General features: G+C 46.4%; 1 protein-coding gene across 4 annotated transcripts in view; it reads right to left on the reverse strand.

Annotated features, from left to right (window-relative positions):
- The window catches only part of DENND1A (DENN domain containing 1A), a 1,299,692-nt gene that overhangs the window by 185,735 nt on the left and 1,088,882 nt on the right, over positions 1-25,075 (reverse strand). For all 4 annotated transcript variants that reach the window (XM_063936848.1, XM_063936849.1, XM_063936850.1 and 1 more), the window contains exons 14-16: positions 785-886; positions 611-698; positions 285-325 (exon numbers count right to left, since the gene is read on the reverse strand). In XM_063936848.1, coding sequence (XP_063792918.1) covers positions 285-325; positions 611-698; positions 785-886 — 231 coding nt within the window. The remainder of the gene's footprint in view (positions 1-284; positions 326-610; positions 699-784; positions 887-25,075) is intronic.

Consider the following 25,075-nt stretch of genomic DNA (forward strand, 5'->3'; position numbering starts at 1 on the left):
ATATGCCCTCTAAACATCTGGATGCATAATTGTAGTTCGAGCATGTTTAGTAATTAACATGTTGAGAGATTTGCCTCCTCTGCACAACAGACATTGCACTGTACAGTTCTCCACTGCTGCAAAACTGGAACATTGCCAGGGAAAAATCTATTGACAAATCGTTACAATGAACAGTTGCTTCTGGAAATTACGGACTTAGCAATGGTTAAATATTATCAGCGCACAGCAAAGCATGTATAAAACATACAGACAGGTAACACCGCGGATATACTGTACACACTTACTTTTACGGTTGACAGCCACTGGTGGTACAGTTTGTCACTGCCTGCAGAGAAGAATAAAACAGAAACATTCAAGTATCTGTAAAAGCAGAGTAAATTTATATTGTGGCCTAGAGTAATCCTGTGGCAAGTAATAAAAAAAAAATGATACTTCATTTTTTTTTTATTGCAACAAACCAATAGATTCATTTAAACAGGGAATTGGCACTAGCAATGGGCATGTATGCCATAAGGGAAAGTCAATAAGAGGGAAAACAATGTATTAGAGGAGAAAAAAAATTGACTGTGTCAGTTTGAAGCTGATCAGTCCTTCTCCCCAAAATCCTTACCTGCATATTCACCCATGTTTATCTCTTCCTCAAACACATCACTGAAACCATTTCCTGTATTCAGCAGGTCAAGCCGCCCATCTATGAACTAACAGAAAGAGATTAAATGCCACTATAATGGTAATACTCAACTACTTCATTCCATTCATTTATTTATTTCTTGAAAAGGTTTACCTGTTTAAAGAGCTGCAGCTGGATTGCATTTTGAAGGAATGGTCTCATCCCACTGGAACGATGGGATACAAAGGTTTCCTCACAAAAAGTAATTGGCTCCTCCTGTGGGGAACAGAACGTCCGAGTCCATCAAGAAACAGCAAATCTACACAGCAGGCAGTTGTATGTGGCTTTCAAAAGGACACCCTAAACAATTGTAACCAGGAATATTTTATTTCCATCTTTATAGCTGGTGTTGTTTCAAAGAGTCAGCAATGGGTATTCATGCTGTGTAACATAGAGGTCTAACTATGAAGATGGAGTGATGACAAATATTTTCTATTGCAGCAATACAAAATCAGTTATCACCACAAGTTACTAAAAGTATGTAATCGAGGTAGCCAAGTGACAATCAGCTTCCTGGCAATATTGGTTGGTAGCGGTAAGGCTGAAAATACCATTTACCTGGCTAGCCTTTGCCGATGCACAAGTGCATAGTGGACTCCATGCCGGGGTTTTCAAATATAATACATACATACATACATAAATAAATAATAGATTGGGAGGGGGGGTGGGAGAGGGGGCTTTCATTGTATATAAAGATGACATGAGGGGTCTCTGGTACATTAGTGGTATATAAAGGGGCATAATGACGGGATGCAGATAAGTTCCCGAAAGTCGGGATCCTGGTGGTCGAAATACTAACACCGGAATCCCGACAGCAGTCAAAATGCCAGCAGTTGAAAATACGACCGCCGCCCGGTATTCCCACTAGGGTTGTGATCCACGCCACCACCCGAGGGGGAATATACTAGTGTGGCGAGCGAAGCTTGCCACCGAGCCCAAAGCGTGGTGAGCGCAGTGAGCCTGCGAGGGGACACACTGCGCTCGATGTTGGCATTCTGACTGTCAGGAAATCATACTGAATTTATAATGACATGCCTATTAGGGGACTCTGAGGTCATATAACATAGAATGAGGGAGCTCTGATGCCATATAAAGAAGAATGAGGGGGCTCTGATGCCATATAAAGTAGAATGAGGGGGCTCTGATGCCATATAAAGCAGAGTAAGGGGGCTCTGACGCCATATAAAGCAGAATGAGGGCGCTCTGACGCCATATAAAGTAGAATGAGGGGGCTCTGATGCCATATAAAGCAGAATGAGGGGGCTCTGATGCCATATAAAGTAGAATGAGGGGGCTCTGATGCCATATAAAGTAGAATGAGGGGGCTCTGATGCCATATAAAGTAGAATGAGGGCGCTCTGATGCCATATAAAGTAGAATGAGGGGGCTCTGATGCCATATAAAGTAGAATGAGGGGGCTCTGATGCCATATAAAGTAGAATGAGGGGGCTCTGATGCCATATAAAGTAGAATGAGGGGGCTCTGATGCCATATAAAGTAGAATGAGGGGGCTCTGATGCCACATAAAGTAGAATGAGGGGGCTCTGATGCCATATAAAGTAGAATGAGGGCGCTCTGATGCCATATAAAGTAGAATGAGAGGGCTCTGATGCCATATAAAGTAGAATGAGGGGGCTCTGATGCCACATAAAGTAGAATGAGGGGGCTCTGATGCCATATAAAGTAGAATGAGGGGGCTCTGATGCCATATAAAGAAGAATGAGGGGGCTCTGATGCCATATAAAGTAGAATGAGGGGGCTCTGATGCCATATAAAGTAGAATGAGGGGGCTCTGATGCCATATAAAGCAGAGTAACGGGGCTCTGACGCCATATAAAGCAGAATGAGGGGGCTCTGACGCCATATAAAGTAGAATGAGGGGGCTCTGATGTCATATAAAGTAGAATGAGGGGGCTCTGATGCCATATAAAGTAGAATGAGGGGGCTCTGATGCCATATAAAGTAGAATGAGGGCGCTCTGATGCCATATAAAGTAGAATGAGGGGGCTCTGATGCCATATAAAGTAGAATGAGGGGGCTCTGATGCCATATAAAGTAGAATGAGGGGGCTCTGATGCCACATAAAGTAGAATGAGGGGGCTCTGATGCCATATAAAGTAGAATGAGGGGGCTCTGATGCCATATAAAGTAGAATGAGGGGACTCTGATGCCATATAAAGTAGAATGAGGGGGCTCTGATGCCATATAAAGTAGAATGAGGGGGCTCTGATGCCACATAAAGCAGAATGAGGGCGCTCTGCCGCCATATAAAGCAGAATGAGGGTGCTCTGATGCCATATAAAGCAGAATGAGGGCGCTCTGCCGCCATATAAAGCAGAATGAGGGCGCTCTGCCGCCATATAAAGTAGAATGAGGGGGCTCTGATGCCATATAAAGCAGAATGAGGGCGCTCTGATGCCATATAAAGCAGAATGAGGGCGCTCTGATGCCACATAAAGCAGAATGAGGGCGCTCTGATGCCATATAAAGCAGAATGAGGGCGCTCTGCCGCCATATAAAGTAGAATGAGGGGGCTCTGATGCCATATAAAGTAGAATGAGGGGGCTCTGATGCCATATAAAGTAGAATAAGAGGGTTCTGCCGCCATATAAAGCAGAATGAGGGCGCTCTGATGCCATATAAAGCAGAATGAGGGCGCTCTGACGCCATATAAAGAAGAATAAGGGGGCTCTGACGCCATATAAAGCAGAATGAGGGGGCTCTGATGCCATATAAAACAGAATAAGGGGGCTCTGATGCCATATAAAGCAGAATGAGGGCGCTCTGCCGCCATATAAAACAGAATAAGGGGGCTCTGATGCCATATAAAGCAGAATGAGGGCGCTCTGACGCCATATAAAGCAGAATAAGGGCGCTCTGACGCCATATAAAGCAGAATGAGGGGGCTCTGATGCCATATAAAGCAGAATGATGGGGCTCTGATGCCATATAAAGCAGAATGATGGGGCTCTGACGCCACATAAAGCAGAATGAGGGCACTCTGACGCCACATAAAGCAGAATGAGGGCGCTCTGACGCCATATAAAGCAGAATGAGGGGGCTCTGATGCCATATAAAGCAGAATGATGGGGCTCTGACGCCATATAAAGCAGAATGAGGGCGCTCTGACGCCATATAAAGCAGAATGAGGGGGCTCTGATGCCATATAAAGCAGAATGAGGGCGCTCTGCCGCCACATAAAGCAGAATGAGGGGGCTCTGATGCCATATAAAGCAGAATGAGGGGGCTCTGACGCCATATAAAGCAGAATGAGGGGGCTCTGATGCCATATAAAGCAGAATAAGGGGCTCTGATGCCATATAAAGCAGAATGCAAGGTCTCATGGCTTATTAAGGGACTCTGAGGCCATACAAAGTGGCATGAGGGGTCTCAAAAAGTAGATGAGTGGGCTTTGATGCCATATAAAGGGGCATGAAGGGGCTCTGGCATATACTGTATAGTGGCACAAGGGGTCTCATGGCATATGAGAGGACTCTGAGGCATATGAAGGGGCATAATGGGATGCTATATAAGATTGATAAAATGGCCTGAAATCTGTCATATAAATTATTTTAACCCTACTGCAGTTTTGGCCATGCCCCTGCCTAGGAATCTGAAAATAAAATGGTGGTAAACTTAATAATTGTTTTGCTTTTTTTTTTCTTCAGTGCAATTCCAGGTGTACCAGTCTTACTTTTAATCTAATTCATCATAGCCAAGGTAGAGCCCCAGTGCTTTTTAGTATGAGGTTGTTAGCCAATAAAGCATATCTACTAACATGTGAGCATCACAACAAAAAGGTGGTGTGTCTGATGGTCAGGTATTTTTATTTTACATTCCATTTGTTATGTCACACTCTGCGGAGACATCTCCACAGCAACACCACCCCAAGCCAACACTCGCGTGAATCAGGATGAACATCCTGTCCACAGGACTGTGGGTTAGCCCTCCGAACGTGGGATAGTTGGGAGATATGTATAAAGCCACCCGCCTTGTGCAAACTGCAATGGAGTTAGGTTCAATTCGCCAGGGGCACCCCATGCCAATGCTCTCTACATTTGCCAATTTCCAAGTAATAAAAGTTCAAACCTAGCACCTAAGATAGAAAAAACACTATAAATATAAAATCTCCAATAATCCAGTACATGTGTATATAGACAGTACTTTATGTATACATTTTAATGAAGTTAAGCATTAAGATCAATTTAAAATACATTTTTAATGTTTTTTTTTTTTTTTTTTAAAGACAGTGGAAAACCAATTACGATAGATAGAAACCCTCTGAATTTGTGTTTCCCTGGGCCTCTATGAACCTCTGAAAGGGTATGTCAACAGCTAACTGCCTTGTATGATGTCCTTTATTTTATCTAAGTGTGTGGTATTTTTAGATTTTGCATCATTTAAGTAAAGAGTATGGCCCTCTTTCCGAGTTGTTCGCTCGCTAGCTGCTTTTAGCAGCATTGCACACGCTAGGCCGCCGCCCTCTGGGAGTGTATCTTAGCTTAGCAGAATAACAAACGAAAAATTAGCAAAACTGCAACTAAATAATTCTTAGCAGTTTCTGAGTAGCTCCGGACATACTCACAGATTGCGATCAGCTCAGTCCGTTTAGTTCCTGGTTTGATGTCACAAACACGCCCTGCGTTCGGCCAGCCACTCCCCCGTTTCTCCAGACACTCCTGGGTTTTTCCCTGACACGCCTGCGTTTTTTAGCAAACGCCGGGAAAACGCTGAGTTGCCGAACAACAGTGCGACTGAATAGTGCCGCAGAAGCCACAGCAAAACTGCTAAGTTTTGTGTTAAATAACTAAGCGCATGCGCCCTGCGTGCCTTGCGCATGGGCAATTTGCAACAAATCGCAGCATAGCGAAAATCGGCAATGAGCGAACAACTCTGAATGACCCCCTATGTGTTCAGCAACTCCTCCTCCTTTGTTTAGCGCCCCCTATACCATATTTGGCCAGCAACATATTCACAGTGATATTCTGGAACACAGATCAGCTACTTGTGGTCATCCAGCTGTTGTGGAAATACATATTCCAGCATGCCCTGCCACAGTTTTTCTGTTAGAGCGTGCTAAAACTTTAGGAGGGCATGTTGGGATGTATAGTTCCACAGCAGCTGGATGGCCACAGGCTGCCTACCTCTGTTCTGAATGATGGCGCATATGCATACGGTATATATATACATATATATATATATATATATATATATACACATATATATATATATATATATATATATATATATATATATATATATAGTCCATAGCAGCCGGCACTCCTACTCTGAAGAACAACAGGTCTCCGTGCACCAGTGTCCAAACAACATACACTCTTCCAAAATCACGGCACTGGAGACAAGTATTGCTACCTACAATACAAGTGGTATTTTTCAGCAATACTTGTCTCCAGTGCCGTGATTTTGGAAGAGTATATATATATATATATATATATATATAGTATACTGTATATGCACTCATACACACGCGTGTGAATGCTATGTGATAATTATGCAATAGACGGAATAGGAGACATATAGCGACCTAACATACCACATACCATCATGTAAGTGTCTGGACCAAGATTGTAGTGACATCTATAGCCTATGTTCACGCCTGTTTTAGCTATGTGGTAACCAGAACAAAGATAACCATAGCTGAACGGTGAATATATATTTACCCTTACTGACTCTTCACTTAAGCTGACATGCCCATTAATTAACTACATATGCAGTACACTGGATAAAACAGAAAACCTACGGTATGTATACATTTATACTAAATATATTCGTCTTTACAATCTTACAAATCTCTCTTTGTCAAATTACCCCAAAGGATTAAAATGGATCAGTCCACACAGACTGTTACACATCTTCCCCCAATTATATTCTGGTACAGATCTCTCCAAATGTTTCACTTATTTCAGGTTTGCTCATGAAGTTTCCATAATTAATTCACATGAACGTTCACACACAAAGGATAAATGTCAGATTTCACCACAACAGTCACATCAGTAATATTACTCCAAGGTCTTTTAGTTTTTGTATGCTAATTTATTTTTTTTGCATAACAAACTGCCAACATTCAGCCCTACTTGTGCTACAGTTATAAATGTTTTATGAATGCTATTTCTTCTCCTTCTGTGATACACTTTATGCTGGGGAGACATGGCTATTGACAAAACTGATGGGAAAATGTCTGCATACATTATAATAATTTACTGGTTTAGCTACTCATGCAGCGGGGGAAACGAAAGGCCAGAGATACTCTCTACCTGCTGATCAGCATGCCTGGGTTCCAAGGAGGTTACTGGTCTTAACACAAATTATGTGTGATTTAAACAGACAATGGGTACACTAAAAATGCAATAAGTGCGGCACGACTGGTCGGCAGTTATCATGTCCACTCGGATAATATGTCGGCATGATGAATTGTCGTCAAACCATCCCTGGTGGTCTAGTGGTCTCTTACCTTCTCCGGAGGATCGAGTGTCTTCTTATGGGTACTGGGTGCTCTGTGACAGCGGCTTGCAGTGCGGACCTGTGATGCTCCTGCATTCTGATATTTCTCCCCGATACCCACCCCTAACCTAACCCTCCCCATGGGGCCTATCCCTTACACCACAGCCTAAACCAGTGATGGCTAACCTTGACACTCCAGCTGTTGTTGAACTACACATCCCAGCATGCCCTGCTACAGTTTTGCTATTTGGCCATGCTAAAACTAATGCAGGGCATGCTGGGATGTGTAGTTCAACAACAGCTGGAGTGTCAAGGTTAGCCATCACTGGCCTAAATCCTAGCCTCTCCCTGCAGCAACATTTCAGATGTCACCATTTTGAACCTGTTGACAGTTTGGGGATGTTGACCTGGTGTATGTCGGCAATTTGAACCATGTTGATATTATGAATGTTTCCTGTGTGACCGGGTAATATGAATATTACTGAGTACAGGTCAGCACCAGTAGTATACATCGTGTACTCTTATAAAGTGGGCCGGTACAGGCCGGAACTGCGTTCCATCACTTGTAACTGGTGGCGGAACCGCCCGCCCTCCTTAACCAGCCACAGCAACTAAGTACAGGCAGCTCTGCCTCTGGCTGCCTGATTAAGGAGACTTACACTCTCTGGCTGCTCCGCTTCCCCGGAACTCGGGGGTGCCACCCAGGTCCACCCCCTGACTGATCCTGCAGGCAGCAGCGCCGCGGTAGTGCTCGGCAGACTCAAAAGCCGGTAAGAGATGAGCTGCAGGCGGGACAGCCTTGCCAGCCACATATACTCCGGCACTCACAGAGGCACCTGGTCGGCCACAAAAGGGAGCAGTTCCGGCGGGCGCCCGCAACTCATCCCGTGCACGAGGAATTTGTAGTCTTCTTATAGCCCAGGGTCAGAGCTGGGGAAGCAGTCTCTGGAAGCAGCATGTCCCCTGCAGGCATTATCCTGCGAGTGCTCTCTCAGCTCTACAAGGCCTGAGGCTGTCACACCGCAGCCAGACCCTGTGAGTAACACAAACTGTACAGTGGCTCAGTGAGAGGGGCTGTCAGTGAGTGTACAGTGGCTCAGTGAGGAGGTGCTGTCAGTGAATGGGGAGGTGCTGTCAGTGAATGGGGAGGTACTGTAAGTGAGTGGAGAAGTGCTTTTAGTGAGTGGGGAGGTACTGTCAGTGAGTGTACAGTGGCTCAGTGAGGAGGTGCTCTCAGTGAGTGCTGAGGTGCTGTCAGTAAGTGTACAGTGGCTCAGTGAGTGGGGAGGTGTTGCCAGTGAGTGTACAGTGGCTCAGTGAGTGGGGAGGTGTTGCCAGTGAGTGTACAGTGGCTCAGTGAGGAGGTGCTGTCAGCGAGTGTACAGTAGCTCAGTGAGGAGGTGCTGTCAGCGAGTGTACAGTAGCTCAGTGAGGAGGTGCTGTAAGTGAGTGGGGAGTTGCTGTCAGTGAGTGAACAGTGGCTCAGTGAGGAGGTGCTGTTAGTGAGTGGGGAGTTGCTGGCAGTGAGTGTGCAGTGGCTCGGTGCTGCCAGTGAGTGTACAGTGGCTCAGTGAGTGCCAGTATGTGTTTTGTTGGCGGTGGAAAAGAGAGTTCCACCACCTCTCCAGGACCACTTTAAGCCCTGCTTATAACCATTTTTTAAAAATATGTTTTGCTTGTAAAGTACACACATGCTACTAGACTTCATTGTAACTTAAAAGGGTATATGCTCTCATCGATGCATATTTAATATAACAACCATTTGCATACCCTCCAATTCCCTACTGCTACTGACCATTCCTAACACCCCAAAAACATACTCAGAATGACACTTTTGGCATATCCTTAATGTACACAATGTCAGAATCTCTGAAGGGGACTAGGAGACATGGAGAGCTGTAAGCAAGGGTTGTACATGAAGAAAGAGTGCCGTGCCCATGACCGTTTACATACTGAAAAATGGGCTTAACAACCAAACATAAATTGCATCAGGGACAACTGCAAATCCTAGAGGCAGATTCAAATAAGGGTTAGGTTCCGACATGCACATAGCGGGTAATTATTTTATTAACAGTTTCTTATATAGCGCAGCAAATTCTGTTTGCGCTTTACAATTGGAAACAATGATACAACAAAACTGGGTAATAAACAAACAGTAAGAGGTAGGAAGGCCCTGCTCGCAAGCTTACAATCTATCGGGAAATAGGCATTGATACAGGGAAAGGCATTATCTATTGCATATTTGTCCACCGGATTGCAAAGGTTCAGCAATGATGAACCCTGGTCAGAAAGAAGGGAAAGTGAAGAAAGAGAAAATATGTGGAGTATATGTGCGGACTGTACAGTGGGGATATAGGGGCTAATTCAGTACGGATCGCAAGTCGCGATTCATACGGAATTATTGTGGGGGTGCCGCGGGCCCTACTGCGCATGCGTCCGCATTTTCTGCGGGGGGGGGCGCAGAAAATGCGATCGCCTCTGCCTGTCAATCAGGCAGAGGGGGGCGGCAATGCTCAGTTTTCAGGGAGGAAATGGAGCGTTGCGGGGGCGGGCCAACCCGAACGGTGGGTTTTGCGGCGCGAACAGGGTCATGGTCGCGGCGGCTACGTGACGTCACATGCAGCCGTCGTGACAGGTAAAATGGCGCCGGGACACCTGCGGACGCAGCTAGGCTGCACCGCCAGGAGTCAACCTTAGTTTCTGCTAACAAGCAGAAATTGCGAGGCGAACGCAATTTCTGATTGCAGCAGGGGGGAGGCACTAGTCAGCATGCTGGGCGACCTTGCCCAGCACTGGGTGGCCCCCAGCATGCGTGCAAAAGGATAGCAAATTCTGCTGATTAGTAGAATTGGTCCCATAATCGGATAGGAAAGCTTCTGAAGGTTGAGTGAGCGGTTCTGGAATGTGATAAGCTATCCTTAAGAGGTGAGTTTTCAGGGAACGTTTGAAGGTTTGGAGACTAGGGGAGAGTCTTATTGTGCGTGGTAGGGCATTCCACAGAGTGAGTGCAGCCCGAAGGAAGTCCTGCAATCGTGCATGGGAGCAAGTAATGAGTGTGAATGAGAGACGTAGATCTTGTGAATTATGGGTCAGAATTTATACGGTTCGAGCATAAAATAAGCGAGGTTATAGCATACTTACCGACTTTTAGGCTGCTCTCTCCGGGAGAGAGCAGCCGGTCGGCTCAGCAAGGCAGGCGGGCAGTGTGGGGACGTGCTGAGGGGGGCGGGCCAGAGGCGGAATGGGGGCGAGCCAGATGCGGAACGGGGGCGTGGCTGCTGGATGTGTCATGTAAGCCACGCCCCCCGCTGTGTAATGCCGCTATTACCGGCATTATACAGCAGGGGGTGTGGCTATGATGACGCTATTCAACAAGAATCGCGTCATCGCCTGCACGGACCGCCCACTTTACTCGCTAAGTGGGCGGCCGGGCAGGGGGTGACCCCTGAAATCGGGAGACTTGCCTGTTCTTCCGGGGGGCCGGGAGGGTCACCCGATTTTCGGGAGCCTCCCGGCCATTCCGGGAGGGTAGGCAAGTATGGGTTATAGTAGCATGCAAGGTTCCGTGACAGAACCTTACAGATAACTGAATCTGCTATTGAAGGTATATTCTTTTCAAGGGTTTTATTTTTTGTGTTTCCCAAAATTTCTGGCAGGGACAGGTATTTTTAATCACAGACCAAAATTTCAGGGTACAAATGATCTATTTAACATGCACAGCAAGAATAGCAATTTCAGCTATCGAGGATTAACAATCCGTGTCTTTCCATACGCCATCAAATCTGATTTGTTTCACTGAAACCTGTATTCCTACTATATTTTTTATATGCCATTTTAAAGTAAAGGCTAAGATAATCATTACATGAAAATGGGTGCAAATCCTCAACTGAGAGATTACAGAGCATTGTAACTTTTACCAACTCCCAAGAACCAGGCACAAGTATTACAGACTAGAAATGGAGGACTCTGATAAATTTTACTATCCTTTTTTTTTTTTTCCAGTGCTCATAACAAACCTTTATGTTCTAAACCCACGGAGGTAATATATTGTGTGTTATTTAGTTTATATTTCTGCAGCCGTTTTTGATGCTCTCATTAGTTGTAGCATATATTTCTAGGCTTTCGAGATTCTAACTAATGTAAGGTGAAGGGTTTTTTTTAAAGCCTCCTTTGGCTTGTTTTATTGCGGCTCGTTAAAAAGTTGTTACAGCTTCCTGATGTTTTCAAGAATCTGTATAGTACTCAAATTAAAAGCCTGTACGGCAACTTATTTCAGACACAGCGGGGAAAACTATAGCAAGCTCAAGCCGGATAGGAATGGAGCGCAAATTAGTGAGATGGAAGAAGACTTGAGACATCGATATTGTGAGATTAAATTGATTGGTTTACTAAAAACAAAAATACCAACAAAAGTTTTGCAGCTAGGAAATCTGTTGTGTCTGACAGTAATACAGAGGATTTGGAACTCGATGATGCATTGAGAAAAGCTCTGCTGTGGTTACTAGGAATTTGCCAGTTACTGTATAGTACAAAACTTAGCAAAATAAAGCAACCTGTAGCTTTCCAACTCTTGTGAGACTACAAGTCCCAGTATTTCCACAGCAGCTGGAGAGCAACAGATTGCCTTAGTTTGTTCCGTACAAGGGGGGTCATTCCGAGTTGATCGCTCGCTAGCATCTTTTTGCAGCGCTGCGATCAGGTTAAAACTCGGCAAAACTGCGCATGCGTATGCACCGCAATGCGCAGACGCATCGTACAGGTATAAAGAAGATCGTTGCTGGGCGATGAATTTCACAAAGAATCGATTTGCACAGCCGATCGCATGGAGATTGACAGGAAGAAGGCGTTTATGGGTGTCAACTGACTGTTTTCTGGGAGTGTTTGGAAAAACGCAGGTGTATCCAATCGTTTGCAGGGCGGGTGTCTGATGTCAATTCTGGGACCGGACAGGCTGAAGTGATCGCAGCGGCTGAGTAAGTTCAGACCTACTCAGAAACTGCACAAAACTTTTTTGTACCGCTCGGCTTGCAAAGCGAAAATACACTCCCCCATAGGCGGCGACTATCTGATGGCAGCGTTGCAAAAAATAGCTAGTGAGAGATCAACTCGGAATGACCCCCAATGTTATAGCAAAGTGTGTCTTGCTTCATCACAGTGTGAACATCCCTGTACTATGTATGCCTCAACACAGTGCTATTTCTTGCGGCAGATGAGCCGTGCAACCCCACGGGGAGCCCGTCATGTCACTTTGTCCCTTTGCTGCCCCGGGCTCCCCCTCCCCCTCCGCTTCCCGTGTACTCCGCTCGGGGGGCAGAGTTTTGCAGAATGATGCAAATACTACGAGCGGAGTACTAGGGGAGTAGGAGGGGGAGCCCGGAGGACATCCCACGCCCTGGTCCTGGACGGCTAATTCACTTGACATCCTTGCTGGCAGCAGCCCCGGTGGGTGCAGCTTTTCCCCGCTACCACGCTCACCAGCAGGAGGACACAGCATGACACCCGGCACATGAAACCCCTGGCAACGAGCATGAAACCCCTGGTAACAAGCATGACACCCAGTGCATGATACCACTAGCAACGAGCAGGTAATCTTAAAGCAATTAGAAGCTTTACTGTGGGGGCATCTAATCACGGGCATTTCGGTGCAGTGCCGTAACTAGCTATGCGCAAGAGGTGCCTTGCACATAGTGTCATGTGCTGTGAGGCGGAAAAATCTCCGCTGGCACCCGCCACACTACCAACCCGCCAAGGCACCTCTTGCCCCTAGGCTAGTTACGGCTAGTTACGCCCACCATCGCCACAACGCTCCCAAGTGCATCCCCCTTCTCCCCCCAACCCCAGACTGGTCTGCGCCGCTCCGATCCGTTCACCAGCATTACTACAGCATGTGGACAGAGTGGAAGACTAGAGGCGTCACCCGGCATGAGCTGTCACGGGGGAGGAGGCTGAGCATGCTCTGGTCTTCCCCAAATGCCTTCTCCCCTCGGCTGCGCCGTGTGTGACGTCATCATGCGCGCCCAGGGCAGGGACATCCTCCGACTTACCCAGCGTTCAACGGCTGATTTCGAGAGCTGCAGCTGGGGAAGAGCTGGGGAAGGAGTTAAACAAGGATGGAGCAGGGACCATGCACCAGCGCCCGTCAGCGCTGCACTCCTCACTCCAGGAGTTGGATTCACAGGTGCGCACACCACCACCACAAGGTAGGGACTTACTACAAACCCCCCCATCCCCCCCTCCATGGTATGCCTCTCACTTGCTCTCTCCATAGCTCTCCCCTCTACATTCCGCACACCTGTATCCCAAGCCCTCCCCCGCGTTCCTCTCACCTACTCTCTGTAGCCCTCCCCCTGCGTTCCTCTCATCTGCTCTCTCCCTAGCCCTCCCCCCGCGTTCCTCTCACCTGCTCTCTCCCTAGCCCACCCCCAGCGTTCCTCTCACCTGCTCTCTGTAGCCCTCCCCCTGCGTTCCTCTCATCTGCTCTCTCCCTAGCCCTCCCCCCGAGTTCCTCTCACCTGCTCTCTGTAGCCCTCCCCCCGCATTCCTCTCACCTGTTCTCTCTAGCCCTCCCCCCGCGTTCCTCTCATCATCTCTCTCTAGCCCCCCGCGTTCCTCTCACCTGCTTTCTCCCTAGCTCTCCCTCAGTGTGCCACTCTGCTGCTTTAATGTGTAAAAAGGGGGACTCTGCCGTAATGTGTAAAAGGTGGACGCTGTCTGTCGTAATGTGTAAAGAGGGGGACTCTGCCTGCCATAATGTGTAAAAAGGGGGACTCTGCCGTAATGTGTAAAAGGTGGGCGCTGTCTGCCGTAATGTGTAAAAAGGGGGACTCTGCCTGCCGTAATGTGTAAAAAGGGGACGCTGTCTGCCGTAATGTGTAAAGGGGGACTCTACCTTTTTTGCGCGCGCCAACGACGCTCACTGGCCATGTATATGATGGGGGGGGGGGGGGGGGGGCGCTGATGCAGTTTCTTGCACACAGCGCTGAAATGTCTAGTTACGGCACTGTTTCGGTGTATGACACAATATGGTGCAGGGAGCATAATATGGTGCAAGGAGCATTACTGTGTGGAGCGTGCGCACCAAAGGCGCAAGCAAATTTGTGTTTCAAACATCTAAGGGGGGGGTGTGTTTACTGTCGATGGGGAGGCGGATTTTTAAATCTTGCACTGGGAGCCATATTGGCTAGAAACAGCCCTCCCTCAACATTGTGCAGCCCTTCTGGTGACTTTCAGTACCCCTGTTGCCATTGATCCAGCCAGCAGTTGCGCCAGTGGGACGTCAATGAACCCTACTTATCCATGTTCATGTGAGCACTTCAAGTGTCTATAGCACAGAATGTTCGGATTATTTACCATTTTCTTATTTCAACTGATCAATCATTTGTAACTGTGTCGTGATTATGACAAAACCAGGTGTTAAGAAAATGAATATAAATATACAAATGTTCACTCCCAACAGTGGAGTACCTGTGCATTCACTGTGTACGCTGTGTGTAGGTATCACGCCTAGGGATCTGTGTCCTGTCACATACCTGGGCAGATTATATTTCAGAAAGATCTAGTTATAAGATCTGCTACATAAGATCAGCATATCGCCTAGGTTTAAGGCCAGCTCCACAAATGCATTACTATTAGAGGTTTATTTGAAGTCACAACAGGATATTAGCTGTGAAGTGCAGTATGGTCATGTAAAAAGTAAAATGTATCACATAAATCAGACCTGGCCAACCTGTGGCTCTCCAGATGTTCTGAAACTACATGTCCCAGCATGCCCTGCCACAGTTTTAGCATTCTCTAAAAGCAAAACTGTGGCAAAGCATGATGGGATTTGTAGTTTTACAACAGCTGGAGAGCCACAGGTTGGCCAGGCCTGACATAAATTATCGGCTTATCCATATTTGAGAAGATAGCTGTGCATATTCCGAATCATGGGAATAAATTACATTAAAATGTTTGATATGAAAAATAGTTAAGTAAGAGTGTCTTCCGAGACCTTTATATTTCATAATGATGTTTCATATGCATCAGGACAACAAAAAAAGAAGATTTTAAACCTACCGGTAAATCTTTTTCTCGTAGTCCGTAGAGGATGCTGGGACTCCGTAAGGACCATGGGGATAGACGGGCTCCGCAGGAGACATGGGCACTCTAAGAAAGACTTTGACTCTGGGTGTGCACTGGCTCCTCCCTCTATGCCCCTCCTCCAGACCTCAGTTAGAGAAACTGTGCCCAGAGGAGACGGACAGTACAAGGAAAGGATTTTTGTAATCCAAGGGTAAGATTCATACCAGCCACACCAATCACACCGTATAACTTGTGATATACTACCCAGTTAACAGCATGAAAAACCAACATAGCATCAGTCCAAGACCGATGAAACTATAACATAACCCTTATGTAAGCAATAACTATATACAAGTCTTGCAGAAGTAGTCCGCACTTGGGACGGGCGCCCAGCATCCTCTACGGACTACGAGAAAAAGATTTACCGGTAGGTTTAAAATCTTATTTTCTCTAACGTCCTAGAGGATGCTGGGACTCCGTAAGGACCATGGGGATTATACCAAAGCTCCCAAACGGGCGGGAGAGTGCGGATGACTCTGCAGCACCGATTGAGCAAACAGGAGTTCCTCCTCAGCCAGGGTATCAAACTTATAAAACTTTGCAAAGGTGTTTGACCCCGACCAAGTAGCAGCTCGACACAGCTGTAGTGCCGAGACCCCTCGGGCAGCCGCCCAAGACGAGCCCACCTTCCTACTGGAATGGGCCTTAACCGATTTTGGCAACGGCAATCCTGCCGTAGAATGCGCCTGCTGGATCGTGTTACAGATCCAGCGAGTAATAGTTTGCTTTGAAGCAGGGCCGCCAACTTTGTTGGCTGCATACAGGACAAACAGTGCTTCTGTTTTTCTGATCCTAGCCGTTCTGGCCACGTAAATTTTCAAAGCCCTGACCACATCAAGGGACTCCGAATCCTCCAAGTCACGTGTAGCCACAGACATGACAATAGGTTGGTTCATATGAAAGGATGAGACCACCTTAGGTAGGAATTGAGGACGAGTCCGCAACTCCGCTCTATCCATATGGAAAACCAGATAGGGGCTTTTATGTGATAAAGCCGCCAATTCCGAAACTCGCCTAGCCGAAGCCAAGGCCAACAACATGACTACCTTCCAAGTGAGATATTTCAACTTCACTGTTTTCAGTGGTTCACACCAATGAGACTTAAGGAAACTTAACACCACGTTAAGGTCCCAAGGCGCCACCGGAGGTACAAAAGGAGGCTGAATATGCAGTATTCCCTTCACAAAAGTCTGTACTTCAGGTAAAGAGGCCAATTCCTTTTGAAAGAAAATGGATAAGGCCGAAATTTGAACTTTAATGGAGCCTAATTTTAGGCCCAAATTCACCCCAGTTTGTAGGAAGTGAAGAAAACGGCCTAGATGGAATTCTTCCGTAGGAGCATTCCTGGCCTCACACCAAGAAACATATTTTCGCCATATTTGGTGATAATGTTTAGACGTCACTGCCTTCCTAGCCTGTATTAGCGTAGGAATGACCTCATCCGGAATACCCTTTTCCGCTAGGATTCGGCGTTCAACCGCCATGCCGTCAAACGCAGCCGCGGTAAGTCTGGGAACAGACAGGGACCTTGTTGTAACAGGTCCTGCCTTAGAGGAAGAGGCCATGGATCTTCTGTGAGCATTTCTTGCAGATCCGGATACCAGGTCCTTCGTGGCCAATCTGGAACAATGAGAATTGTTCTCACTCCTCTTTTTCTTATTATCCTCAACACCTTGGGTATGAGAGGAAGAGGAGGAAAAACATATACTGCCTGGAACACCCACGGTGTCACTAGGGCGTCCACAGCTACCGCCTGAGGGTCTCTTGACCTGTCGCAATACCTTTGTAGCTTTTTGTTGAGACGGGATGCCATCATGTCTATTTGGGGTAGTCCCCACCGACTTGCAATGTGTGCGAAGACTTCCTGATGAAGTCCCCACTCTCCCGGATGCAGATCGTGTCTGCTGAGGAAGTCTGCTTCCCAGTTGTCCACTCCCGGAATGAACACTGCTGACAGAGCGCTTACATGATTCTCCGCCCAGCGAAGAATTCTGGTGGCTTCCGCCATTGCCACTCTGCTCCTTGTGCCGCCTTGGCGGTTTACATGAGCTACTGCAGTGATGTTGTCTGACTGGATCAGAACTGGTCGATTGCGAAGTAAGATCTCCGCTTGACGTAGGGCGTTGTATATGGCCCTTAGTTCCAGGATGTTGATGTGAAGACAAGTCTCTTGACTTGACCAAAGTCCTTGGAAATTTCTTCCCTGTGTGACTGCTCCCCAACCTCGGAGGCTCGCGTCCGTGGTCACCAGGATCCAGTCCTAAATGCCGAACCTGCGGCCCTCTAGAAGGTGAGCACTGTTTAGCCACCACAAGAGAGATACTCTGGCCCTGGGGGACAGGGTGATCCGCTGATGCAGGTGCAGATGCGACCCGGACCATTTGTCCAATAGGTCCCATTGGAAGGTCCTTGCATGGAATCTACCGTATGGAATGGCTTCGTATGTTGCCACCATCTTTCCCAGAACTTGAGTGCAATGATGTACTGACACTTGTTTTGGTTTCAACAGGTTCATGACTAGAGTCATGAGTTCCTGCGCTTTTTCCGTCGGAAGAAAAACCCTCTTCTGGTCTGTGTCCAGAATCATGCCCAAGAAGGGAAGACGAGTTGTAGGATTCAGCTGCGACTTTGAAATATTTAGAATCCAGCCGTGTCGCTGTAACACATTCAGTGAAAGTGATACGCTGTTCAGCAACTTCTCCCATGATCTCGCTTTTATGAGGAGATCGTCCAAGTACGGGATAATTGTGACACCCTGCTTGCGTAGGAGCACCATCATTTCCGCCATTACCTTGGTGAAGATTCTCGGGGCCGTGGAAAGCCCAAACGGCAACATCTGAAATTGGTAATGACAATCCTGTGCCGCAAATCTCAGGTACGCCTGATGAGGAGGATATATGGGAACATGCAGGTATGCATCCTTTATGTCCAGAGATACCAAAAAATCTCCCCCTTATAGGCTGGCGATGACCGCCCTGAGCGATTCCATCTTGAACTTGAACCATTTTAAGTAAAGGTTCAGGGATTTTACATTTAAAATGGGTCTGACCGAACCGTCCGGTTTCGGAACCATAAACAGAGTTGAGTAGTACCCCTGCCCTCTTTGAAGCAGGGGAACCTCTACCACCACTTGTTGTAGACACAATTTGTAAATCGCATGTAACACTATCTCCCTTTCCAGGGGGTGTTCGGTAGGGCCGATTTGAAAAACCTGCGAGGAGGCACCTCTTCAAATTCCAGCTTGTAACCCTGGGAAACAATTTCTATTGTCCATGGATCCACCTGTGAGTGGACCCAGACGTGGCTGAACAGTCGAAGACGTGCCCCCACAGGAGCGGACTCCCTCAGGGGAGCCCCAGCGTCATGCGGTGGATTTTGCAGAGGCCGGGGAGGACTTCTGTTGCTGGGAACTAGCTGTGTTGTGCAACTTTTTCCCTCTGCCCTTACCTCTGGCAAGAAAGGACGATCCACGTGCTCTCTTGCTTTTATTGGAACGAAAGGACTGCATTTGATAATGAGGCGCTTTCTTAGATTGTGAGGGAATATATGACCAAAAATTTGATTTACCTGCCGTAGACGTGGAGACGAGGTCCGAGAGTCCCTCTCCAAACAATTCCTCACCCTTGTAAGGCAACAACTCCATATGTCTCTTGGAGTCGGCATCACCAGACCACTGTCGGGTCCATAAGACACGCCTAGCAGAAATAGACATAGCGTTTATCCTGGAACCCAGTAAACTGATGTCTCTTTGAGCATCCCTCATATACAAGACAGCATCTTTTATATGCCCTAGGGTCAGTAAAATGGTATCCTTATCAAGAGTCTCAATATTCGTTGATAAGGAATCTGTCCATGCTGCTACAGCACTACAAACCCAGGCCGACGCAATAGCCGGTCTGAGTAACGTACCAGAATGTGTGTAAATGGACTTCAAGGTAACCTCCTGCTTGCGGTCAGCAGGATCCTTGAGGGTAGCTGTATCTTGGGATGGAAGCGCTATCTTTTTTGATAAGCGCGTCAAGGCCTTGTCCGCCCTAGGGGAGGATTCCCACCGTATCCTGTCCTGCGACGGGAAAGTATAAGCTGTTAGGATCCTTTTGGAAATTAGCGGTTTTTTGTCTGGAGTTTCCCACGCCTTTTCACATAATTCGTTCAGCTCATGTGAGGAGGGAAAGGAGACCTCAGGTTTCTTTCCCTTATACATGTGTACCCTCGTGTCAGGGACAGGGGGTTCCTCAGTGATATGCAACACATCTTTTATTGCGATAATCATATATCGAATACATTTAGCCACCTTTGGCTGTAATTTTGTATCATCGTAATCGACACTGGAGTCTGAATCCGTGTCGGTATCTGTGTCAACTATTTGGGATAGTGGGCGCTTCTGAGACCCCGAAGGTCCCGGCGACATAGGGACAGGCATGGGTTGACTCCCTGACTGTGCCCCAGCTTCGGCTTTGTCTAGCCTTTTGTGCAATAAATTAACATTTGCACTTAAAACATTCCACATATCCATCCAGTCCGGCGTCGGCACCGCCGACGAAGACCTAACATTCCTACTTTAAAACCCTCTGTCACCGTGTGTCAAGCAGGGGAGAGTCCGGGGAGCTTCCTCTCAGCGGTGCTGTGGAGAAAAATGGCGCTGGTGAGTGCTGAGGGAGAAGCCCCGCACCCTCGGCGGCGGGCTTCTGTCCCGCTTAAATTTTTCAATACATGGCGGGGGCTCTTTATATACATGTACAGTGCCCAGCTGTACATGTATATATCTATTTTTGCCATAAGAGAGGTTTGTATTGCTGCCCAGGGCGCCCCCCCCCCCCGCCCTGCACCCTTACAGTGACCGAAGTGTGTGAGGTGAAGGGGAGCAATGGCGCACAGCTGCAGTGCTGTGCGTTACCTCAGTGAAGATCCAAATGTCTTCTGCCGCCTCAGATGGTCTTTTCCTCATATATTCACCCGGCTTCTTTCTTCCGGCTCTGCGAGGAGGACGGCGGCGCGGCTCTGGGACGGACGGCGAGGGTGAGACCTGCGTACCGATCCCTCTGGAGCTAATGGTGTCCAGTAGCCTAAGAAACAGAGCCCTGAAACTCAGAGAAGTGTGCCTGTTTCTCTCTCCTCAGTCCCTCGATGCAGGGAGTCTGTTGCCAGCAGGCTCCCTGAAAATAAAAAACCTAACAAAAATGCTTTCTTACAGGAAACTCAGGAGAGCTCCTGAAATGCACCCAGTCTCCACTGGGCACAGTATCAAACTGAGGTCTGGAGGAGGGGCATAGAGGGAGGAGCCAGTGCACACCCAGAGTCAAAGTCTTTCTTAAAGTGCCCATGTCTCCTGCGGAGCCCGTCTATCCCCACTGTCCTTACGGAGTCCCAGCATCCTCTAGGACGTTAGAGAAATATACCTTATGGTTTGTATACATTGTATAGATATAAACCATTCATGTTCAATGTCGACATTACAACCATGTCAACATTGTGAATGCTGACATAATGTACTACATCAGTGATGCTCAGTACTCAGATCCCTCTAGATTCCTTGAATGCTAACTGTGGGTCACTGGGTTCTTTTTTGGAAGTGTGATATGACTTGTTGCCAGTCATCAAGTCAATATAAGAATGATGGCAGGGTCACTCTGTTAATATACTGTATGTCAACATGCATTAGGTTTACCAGTTCCTGGTAGTCCAATGGCTTCTTACCTTGCCCCGGCAGCAGTGGTGGCTCCAGTGGCTTTTTGTGGTCCTGGCGTCCATGTGATAGTTTTGGCGTAGGCCACCAATGCTGTAGCATTCTGGTGAGTATTACTTCCCTATCGCTAACAAATACCACCACACCACACCTCCCCCGCCTCCGAACCCTAACCCTCCCAGGTGATGCCAAACCCTGTCAGCATTCTAAACTTAGTGACATTTCACATGGCAACATTTTAGATGTCAACATTGTGAACCATGATGACATTCTGATGATAACATCATAGTGTGGAACTTTGGAACGTTGACATGGTTACTGTCGACCATTTGACTGGATGGTCTTTTTTGGAGGGTCTGCTGTAGCACTATAGTGCTGCACCCTGTCCTTCTCTCTAACACACAGGCAGGACTCTCTCCTCCTCTCCTAGTGCTGCTGCCAGAGACACCCAGCTTCACATAAGTAGTAACATGGGCAGCTGAGCAGGCTGGGAGGCATGTCTAGTTCGGGGTTACTATTAGTAAGTCTAATGCCACTAAGCAATCTAAATAACACTGATGGCAACATCGCGGCAAGCCCATCGATAGAGGCGAATCATCAACTCCTGACATCAATGTTTTCCTATAGATTGATATTCAAGGACAACCTTACTGCCTTTTCAATCTCCACTGGTAAATGCCAGCTCAATGCTGCGTTATACAGACATGTGTAAAATACTTTACGATTTAATATTTTTTATTCCACCATTAAAGTTAAATTTCACAATAAAAAGATTTGCAAATGGTATGCAATATGCATTATCAAGAAAATAGCTGCCATTTCCTGAGGCATGGTCACACTCTCTTAGGGGGTGCCTCCTGGTTAGGAAAGCCCCAGATACTTTGCACTGCCCATCCTTCCTCGGCACACAGGACTATATCTACAGACTACATGATCTACTGTTTGCTGGCACACTAGTGGTTTCCTGACATTCCAATACCCCTTTCTAGCAAATACAAAAAACTGCTGAAATCCAGGTCTGCTGACACACAAGTAAGATGCTCTATAGCCTTAAAAATACTAGCTGGAGAAAGCCTGTATCAAATCTGGCTCATTCCTAGTATATAAAACAAACACTTAGAAAAGCATCTAGAGATGTGTCCTCATACATTTTGCCTTAATACGCCACTTAGCGTTTAATGCCTGGCATGAATGAGCTGACATTTCCTTTGCTACTGCTACAGAATTGTGTGTCCACGCACATCTAGCCTCCCTACGCGTTAAACAGCCCTTATAGTCATGCCATGATGTGGCGTGACTTGGTAGCGCAAAGCATGACTTTTTCCATTAAAATGCGCCTTATCCACAAAGCAATGTGAATAGGAGACGCAAGAAAACTCTGCTGATTAAAATGATATGCGGCATGCCTGTATTATGTGTGCATCTGTGGCTGTACCTGCATACGAAATGCTATGTTACAGTGTTTTCTAGGAAAACTGTAACGTAACCATTTTGTATACAGCCACGGTCGTACGCAGAAAATAGACATGCCGCAAATCATTTTAATCAGCATAAGCTGCTTGTGCGTCCTATTCACATAATTTTGTGAGAATGGAAAAAGTCGGACGTAAAGATGCTTGGTGCCACGGCATTGCGTGACTAGAAGAGCTGTTTAACGGGGTGTAATATGGTATGCCAACATACCGGCACCGGAATCCCGACAGCGTGGCGAGCGCAAATGAGCCCCTAGCGCGCCACGCTATCTATTCTCCCTCGAGGGGGGCCGTGGACTCCCAAGAGGGAGAAAAGGTGTCAGTATGCCGGGTGTCGGGATTCCGGCACCGGTATACTGTGCGCCGGGACCCCGACAGCCGGCAAACTGAAGACCACCCGTTTAACGTGCAGGGACGCTATATGTAAGTGGACACATCTGTAAAATTTTAGTGGGTGTTTATAAGCAGCAGAAACCTCTTGTAAAATGCAAGTATGACTCAGCATTATACTGCTTTCAGTATTTGCTATTGTTTTCTTATTCTGCGTACTGTATTAGTAGTTGAATGACAATACAAACACATCCTGAGCATAAAAGGTCAGTGTCTATGCCACGTTGGGATCTATAACCAGGCAAAGCTGCAAACTGACTCTCATTGCCAGACACAGACCCTGAGAAATGTTATCCCCTGACACTGTCCCTGGGTTTTAATATTGAGTAATTACAGTATCTAGTATTAGAGGCTTTGATTACTCTGGATGCTGTTATCAGTTTTTATTTGTAATTTGATTTTTTTGTACTGTACATGTCCAATGTCATGTTAGGCAGTTGTAGTTATTTAGAGCTACAGATGTAGCCACGCTCATCCAGCAACACATTGCCGTGTGTGCGGCAATCCAGGCGCAGCAAGTGTGCCCGCGACTAGGACACGTGCCCACAGGAATATATGGGTGGCGTATTAAGCCGCAGCTTGGTGCCTCGGTGCGGCGCATGTGTCTGTGCACCAGAGTCGCAGGCTGGATGAGCTACAACTGTATACAGAGTGCAAAATAATTGTATTATGATCATGCTGTTCTTGGTAAATGCAGTGTCCTATATTTGTACCTATAACATGCACAGTATTGTACTCACAATCAGTGCAAATGTACCTGCCTTACATGTGTTTGGCAGTTGAAAGTCTGTCCACCCATGGTACACCATTATTTTGGTTTTATACAGTAGATGCATTGATTTACACATGCTGCATGCATTGCCAAAGCCTAGTGTAAGAGAACGGACCTGTACACACATACTTTCCATCAAGCATATCCTTCACTCTGTGGCAGTCCTTGCATTGCCTGCAGTGCACATAGAACTGGGAAATTTAAGCTTTGAGACACATTAATATACAGACTTTTAACACTTTGGGGGGAATTCAATTATCTGCAGCAAATTACTGTGGCTAATTGATCCCCAGGGGTAATTCAACTGTCCCCGATAGCCGGCATTAACAGGGATTTTGTTTTACCCGACCGGAGGCAGAAGAAATAAAATCCATCATAAGTGGCATTTTTTCTGCAATTGTGAAAACACATGGAATCGGGAACTTATCCTGGATCCATGTTTTTTCACAACAAAATGGGTCAATTTCTCCCCCCCCCCAACAGGCTGGAATTGTATTGTCAAATAACAGCAGTGGGGGAAAAATTACTCTGTTAAAGTGAGAACAAAGCACAAAGTTTCTGTTGATGTTTCATTGTTGTAGAAATATAGGTAATTATGCAAATAAAACATAATTTAAGAATATTAGGATTAAAGATATATATATATATATATATATATATATATATATACACATATATTATAAATCTCTCTCTCTCTATATATATATATATATATATATAAAATGTATTTTTTATTCCCTACCACGTGTACACACACACTTACGCACTAGGGTTATTATCTTTGTTGGAAGCCAATTAATCTACCAGTATATTTTTGGATTGTGGAGGAAACCAGATTACCTGGAGGAAATCCATGCAAGCACGGGGAGAATTTACAAACTCCACACAGTTGGGGCCATGGCGGTAAGTGAACCCATGACCCTCAGTGTTGTGAGGCCGTAATGCTAACCATTACACCATCCATGCTGCCCTAAATATGTACATGAATATAGAATAGATATAATATTATTGAAGATTCCATTTTCAATAATTGGCACTCATATAAATTTAAATATATAAAATATATCGATAATTATATATGATATAGTACATATAAATCTAATATGAATATGATTCCTTTTTCAACAATGTGTACAAGCCTTAAAAGGTGTAGAACCTGAAAATAAGTGTTTGAATATCTAATGATAGTATCACATGGGAACCTTAAAAGCTAGCATTCATAAGCCTTGAAACGCTCCTGTGGTGACAAATTGAAATGAAGGGTCACAAGACAGTGGCTCAGAAAATGTTGCCTGCAGTGTCTTCAGAGCTTGTACGTTACTATGTGACAGCAGAGGAGTATTCTGCCTACATCTCTGTGTGTCACCACAGGAATGATTGAGTGTTATGAAGGCTAGCTCCTTTCTAGCTGGAAATGTGCTAACGTTCAAAGCACCTGTGTTATGTATTTACAGCACTTCTGCCCTGTAAGGAAAAGTTTTACTCTATGTGTTACGGATTCT

This window comes from Pseudophryne corroboree, chromosome 8, assembly GCF_028390025.1.
Source record: "Pseudophryne corroboree isolate aPseCor3 chromosome 8, aPseCor3.hap2, whole genome shotgun sequence".
In the NCBI taxonomy this organism is placed as follows: Eukaryota; Metazoa; Chordata; class Amphibia; order Anura; family Myobatrachidae; genus Pseudophryne; species Pseudophryne corroboree.